The sequence below is a fragment of the Psammomys obesus genome, unplaced genomic scaffold, assembly GCF_907164565.1.
Source record: "Psammomys obesus unplaced genomic scaffold, mPsaObe1.curated_primary_1811, whole genome shotgun sequence".
NCBI classification, from domain to species: domain Eukaryota; kingdom Metazoa; phylum Chordata; class Mammalia; order Rodentia; family Muridae; genus Psammomys; species Psammomys obesus.
In genome coordinates this window covers 4,250,236-4,256,662 of record NW_026596466.1, presented here as the reverse complement: position 1 = coordinate 4,256,662, position 6,427 = coordinate 4,250,236, and the positions used below count along the sequence as shown (strand labels likewise).

Below are 6,427 nucleotides of genomic sequence, written 5' to 3'. Positions count from 1 at the left end.
TGTGTGTGTGTGTGTGTGTGTGTGTGTGTGTGTGTGTGTGTGTGTGTTAAAGCGTGGCTACATATAGTCTTGGCTAGGCTTCTAATGAGATGAAGGCTAGCCTTGAAGTTATGATCCTCCTGCCTCCAGAACTGGGATTACAAGTGTGCACCACTACACCCAGTTTATTTGGAACTGGGGACAGGTCCCAGGGCTTCGTGCAAGCGCCCAACCAACCCAGCACATCCCTAGCCAAGAGACAATTAACACAAGGCAGGAGACAGGAAGAGAGGGGAGCAGAGTAAAACTGAGCAAAGTACAATGGTAAGTACATGTGGAAATGTTACTAGGAACTCCACTATTCTGTTTAAGGACTAAAACAACTAAAAAAAAAAAAAAAAAAAAAAGACCAGGGCTGGAGAAATGGGTCAACAGTTAAGAGCACCAGTTACTGTTACAGAGGACCAGGCTTCAGTTTCCCAGCACCCATGTGGTAGCTCACAAGCAACTGTAGCTCCATTTCCAAAGGATCGAATGCCCTCTTCTGACCCCCTCAGGCACCAGACAAACACATAGGATACATACATACATGCAGGCAAAACGCTCACATACACAAAATTAAATTTAAAAAAAAATTTTAAAGCAAACTATTACATTAAAATATGATGCTATCTTTCAAGAAACACAATATGCAGTTTTCTTCAAACATTTGGGACCCGCCTGAATATCAGGGATTACTCCAGGTGCTGAGATGGGAAGAAAAAGAAGCTTCTGGCCATGCCATGTCTTCAGATCACAGTGTGTAAAACAGGAAGATGGATCTCTTAATGTGGGCAGCCATTTCAGGGATGATTTAACCACCATCAGCTACACACATCCCAGGTGACAACTCAATGAACTGTGACAAGTGCAAACAGTCAGAGAAGGAAACTTCACTTAAGCAAGGAACTGAGGGTCAGGGGCTGTGAGCCCAGGCGGGGCAGGAAGAGCAGGCCAGAGCTGCAGAGAAGGAGGCAGGGCAGCCAAGGCCAGGGGACCTGACCACAGAGAACAGGAGGATAGCTGCCCGCTGGAATGTATGGAATGTCATCAAAGAAGCCCGAGCTAACACAATGGAGACCAGGCTCCTCTGCTTCTCCTGGACTAAACTGTACTCCCAAGGACCATGTGAAGCAGGCAGAGGCATGCGGCAGCAATGTGTGCATGCTTTATTTGTATATTATGTGCTCTCTCTCTCATACACACACACACTCTGAGATCAGAGGATGGAGCAGGCATACCACGCTCCCCAACAGCCCCGAAATCAGACCCCAGGCTGAATCACACAGACCAAACTGCTCCAGGGACTCTGAGTGTTCAGTTTTCACACTGCTGGGGCTGGAACCAGGGCCTTGTGCACACTTCCACTGAGCGGACATGAGCAAGTACCCTTCCACTGCCACACCCCCAGCTCCACTGGGTTTTGTTTTTTCTGTTTTAAATGTTATGTGTTTGCATGTTTTACCTGCATGCATGTATTCATATGTGCTACATACGAATGCCTGTGGAGCCAGAAAAAGGTACTGAGTCTCCTAGAACTGGAGTTGCAGACCGTTAAGTAGCCTTACGGATGCTAGGAACCACAAATTCGGGATCCTCTGCAAGGGCAGCCAGTGCTCTTACTGCTGGCCCATCTCTCTGGATTTTATTTTATGTGTGTGGGGATTCTGCCTATGTCTGCGCACCACGTGCATGCTATTCCCAAAAAGCCCAGAAGAGGATGCTGGGGCTCCCGGAACAAGAGTTACAGACAAATTGTGAGGGGTGCTGATGAGAGAACCCGGATCCTCTCTCCAACCCCCACTTTTAAAATGGCTATTAACGTTGGGGAGGGTGACATGGGGTCTCACTACGTAGCCGTGGCCGGCCTAGAACTCCCAGGAATCTGCCTGCCTGCCTCTGCCTCCTAAATGCTGGGATTAAAGGCATGCACCACCACGCCTGGACTGGTGGCTTAATTGGTTTTATTTTTTATTATTTATACAGTATTCTCCACGTACTCCTGCCTACATGACAGAAAACAGCACCAAATCTCGTTGTGAGCCACCATGCGGTTCCGGTAATTGAACTCAGGATCTTTGGAAAAACAGCCAGTGCTCTTAACCTCCCAGCCATCTCTCCTTTTTAAACTGTCTCTTAATTATTATGGGGGGGGGGGGGGAACAAAGCTGTGCTGCAGCACATACGTGGAAGCAAAGGACGATTCTCAAGCCTCATGTCTCTCCTTGCCTCATGAGGGCTTCAGAGATCAAGGGCCTTTATCCACTTTTTCACCTCTCCGAGCTTAGCTGTTGTTTTGAGAGGGTGTTCGTATGTAGCTCAGGGTTTTAAATTCACGATCCTCCTGCCTGGCCTCCTGAATGCTGGCACAACAGCTGGATACCATCACACCGGCGGAGTACTTCAACGGTTACAATTTCAATATGAAAATCCACCAAAAAAGACAGGCATCGAGGCACAAGCCTTTTTAATCCTAGCACTCAAGGAGGCAGTGGCAGGCAGATGACTGTGAGTTTGAGACCAGCCTGACCTACAAAGCGAATCCAGGACAGCCATGGCTACATAGAGAAACCCAGTCTCGAAACAAATAACAAAAATACAACAAAAGAATCCACAAAAGAAAGGGAGCTGGGAGATGGCTCAGTCAATGAAGTGCTTGCTCTGTATGTGAAAGCATGGGCGTGTACCTGTAAACCCAGCACAGAAGCAGTTTCCAAAGGAGAAGCTTGGAGCTGGCTGGCTTCATTTTGGATGTCTGGCCAAATCAGCAAGCTCCAGGGTTCAGTGAGATACCCTGTCTCAAAAGATGAGGTGGGAGGCCGGAGAGATGAGCCTCATTCTTGAGAATGTTTTTGTCTTGCAGTCATGAGGTCTTGAGTTCAGAACCCAGTACAACAAATCCTAGTGTCCCACAAATGCCTGTAAGGCCAACTACAAGGGATCTGACACCCTTTTCTGGCCTCCAAGTGTGCACAGGCAGGCACATACACTTACGTGCACACATAATAAATCTGTTGGTTTGCTTGTCTGTTTATTTCAAGACAGGGTTTCTCTATGTAATAGCTCTGGCTGTCCTAGAACTCACTCTGTAGACCAGGCTGGCCTCGAACTCAGAGATCTGCCTGCCTTTGCCTCCCAAGGCATGAGCCACCACTATCCAGCTATAAATAAATCTTTAAAACAAATATAAGCTGGAGAGCAATTGAGGAAGAGACTCAAATGTGCCACACCAGGAAGAGGCAAGGAAATTGAAATTCATTACTAATCAAGGCAATGGAAAATAAAACACACACAAAATATTCTTAATTCTCTCCACCCACTCCACACGAGAATCAAACAAACTTGGCAGCAAATCCTTTTGCTGGCTGAGCCACTGCACTGGCCCTCCCTCAGTCAAGAACAGTAACTGTGCAAACCCTAGTATCAAGCAATTCCACTCCTGGGATAGCTTGAGAAGAGCATGACGAAAGAACAAAAATCCCAGAACCTGTGGCTTTCTCACTTTCCTCAGCAAAAGGGAAATTAGGATTACAGTGAAATTCAAGGTTGTTCATCAGCTGATATGAACATAAAAAGATAAATCTTGATTTTCTGGGTGCCCCCCCATTCACGGGGGTCCTTAAAAGTGGAACTAGACAAAAAAGAGAGCCAGGCAAGGCAACACAAGAGAGATCTGGCCCAGGACTGCTGCGGAAAGGAAACCATCAGCCCAGGGATGTGGCCACTTACACCGGCTGGAAGGCCAGCATATGAGCACTCCCTTACGGCAGCTGGAGGCTGTGACACCTCGTTTTTAGCCAGTGCTACTTGTTCTGGACCACTGACCTCTGGACACAAAAGATGCAGCCGTGTGGTAGCATGTACCTACAATCTCAGCATTCGGGAGACAAGCAGGAGGACAGAGGGACTGTGGGTTTGAGGTCAGCCTGAGCTACATAGCAGACCCTGTCTCAAAAATAAGGCTGGTTGTGGTGGTGCATGCCTTTAACCCCAATGAGGAGGCAATGAGGAAGCAAAGGCTAAGAGATCTCTGTGGGTTCAGTTCTCCGGAAGGCCTATCTCCTACATAGTACGCACAGCTTACCCTTCAAATAAACAAAAATGGAGCCATGTGCTGAAAACTACAATGAGCCCATTTCCCACAGCAACTCCAAACCACATAAAGACATCACAGCCCTACATGACTGCTCCCAGCAGCTCGGAAGTGTGGACAGAAGACAGAAGAGGAAATCTGCGCTGTGCTCATAAGCCACAGTAGCTAATCCTCCGAGGTGTCAAAAGTCAGCCAACGGTGGAGGTGCACACGCCTAGGCAAATGGTGGCGAGGCAGAGGCGGGAGGAGTGAAGTCAAAATGAACTTGTTCAAAGAGGGCGGCCTCAGCCTAAAGTCAAGCCCATCCTCAGGCCCGGGTGAGTGGGCCCAGTGGGGAAGAACACTGACCACACAAGCACAACCACCTAAGTCCGGAACTCATGGAAAGGTGGAAAGAGAGCTGACTCCACAAAGCTGTCCTCTCCACTCCTGTGCTCACTGTCACACACACAATAATTTCCTGAAGAGTTGTTCCCAAAGGGGTTCTGATTCTAGCCCGCCTAGCCAAAGCCTAAAGACACATTCCAAGTTTCTCCCACAAGGTAAGAAAGAAAATTTTCTTACCGCTCCACCAGACTGGTGCCAAGCTTCATACAGAATGAAATGACAGGCTAGGTTTTCCAGCAGGCTGAAAAAGCATTTTTCTACCTCGATGGCTACTGGGCTGACCTGTAAATCGTGAAGGGCTGCTTGGCTGTGACTAACACACAAGTCACACCACCACTGCCCAAGAAAGTCAACTATCTGTCAAAAATCCAGGTGAGGTCATCCCGAGTGCCTGCCATTAGCTGAGCTCTGCATGAATCGATATGGAAGGTCCTACATCTGCCAAGAGATGTCTGACCCACCACCACTGCTACAGATAGGGGCTCAGAGGGCCGAGGTTTGGGTCCCAGCACCTATACTTAGTGGCTTACAAGTGAACATAACTTTGGCTTCCTGGGGAATCTAACACACTATCCTCCAAGGGCACCAGTGTCCACGAACACACACGCAGTTAGAATTAACAAAAATAGGTAACTTTTGAAAAAAGGCAGACGCAGTCTCCCATTCCCAAGGCGCTCTGGTCTATATACGTAAGTGGTGGTTCCAACATACAACCTCGAGATTACGACGTTTTACCCAGCAAGACCCAAAGACTGTACAGCAACTCCAAGGGGAGTTCCACCTAGACACTGCGTCTCTCCATCCACCCAAGGCGTTTATTCATGCCCTTCCTCCCCTGGGGTTAAACTAAACCTACTACCCCAAACCTTTCGTCCCTAGAGAAGAACTTGTCCTTCCACCAATGCTCTAAATGGCCATACTCAGTGACATTTGGCCAGACCTGGCTGAAACACACCAGGCCCAGCTCCAACCTTGCGCCTCCGGCCACATGGATGCGCCCCCACGGTTCACAAAGCCGGGGACCCCAGGAAAACAGTCTCACACAGCAGCCATATCCCTTTCCCTGGGCATGGTCACACGTGACTCTAAAGCACTCTCTGGACCACCGTCTGCAAGGTGGGACCCGAAAAGACCCGGGCGTAACTCCACACGACCGCGCGCGAACCGAGCGCTGGAGAGCAGCGTCCCAGGGCGCAGCGGGCAGAGGCTGGCCCCAGGACGTTCCCTCCGGGCGGGAGAGGTGTGACGCAGACAGGTGGGCCCCGACGAGCGGGCCCCGGGCTCTCCACGCAGGGCCACGGGGCCGCGCGCCCTACCTGTCGCCGGCGGATCCGCCTCCTCGCCAGCCTCCGCCTCGGCTGCCGCAGCGACTGCCGGCGAGGGCAGCGGGTCCATCGCGCGGCCAGTCATGTGAGCCCGCGCGCCCACGTGACTTCCTCCCGCGCCCGCTGGCCAGCCCCGCCCACGCCAGCTCTTGTCCAGCGTGGCCTCGCCCATCCCAACTTCGCCACGCCCCTCCGCTCACCCGGAGCGCCGGGCCACGCCCCTGCCCACGGACCACGCCCAGTCACGTGGCCTCGGCCCTCGCTGGGTTCCACAGCCGCGAGCCAAGGCTCCGCGCTCGCGTGTTCTTCTCCCAGGCCGCCCAGCGCCACCGCCCTCGGGACGGGTCCCCCTCCCCGCTCCCAAGCAGCGGCATCACTCATCTTCTTGCCCGCTCGCTCACCCGTGCTGCCATTCATTCGCCCATTCGCTCGCCTGCTCGCCACGTGCTAACTCACTGGCTCTGGCACCCAGGCCTGCAGGCAGGCCCTGTGAAGGGTGCAAGGGCACAAAAGTGCTCTAGTACCTTCTGGGATCTGGAGCAGGGAAGCTGGCCAGAGAACAGGTCCCCTGACTAGAATAGGTCTCTTTGAAGATTACTGATTA

At 51.3% G+C, this 6,427-nt stretch overlaps 1 protein-coding gene across 1 annotated transcript in view; it reads right to left on the bottom strand.

Annotated features, from left to right (window-relative positions):
* Snx8 (sorting nexin 8) overlaps positions 1 to 5,964 on the bottom strand; it is a 48,157-nt gene extending 42,193 nt beyond the window's left edge. Inside the window, exon 1 of the mRNA XM_055598640.1 lies at positions 5,815 to 5,964. Within this exon, the coding sequence (XP_055454615.1) occupies positions 5,815 to 5,908 (94 nt within the window). The 5' untranslated portion in view covers positions 5,909 to 5,964. The remainder of the gene's footprint in view (positions 1 to 5,814) is intronic.
* Positions 5,965 to 6,427: the final 463 nt, after the last annotated feature.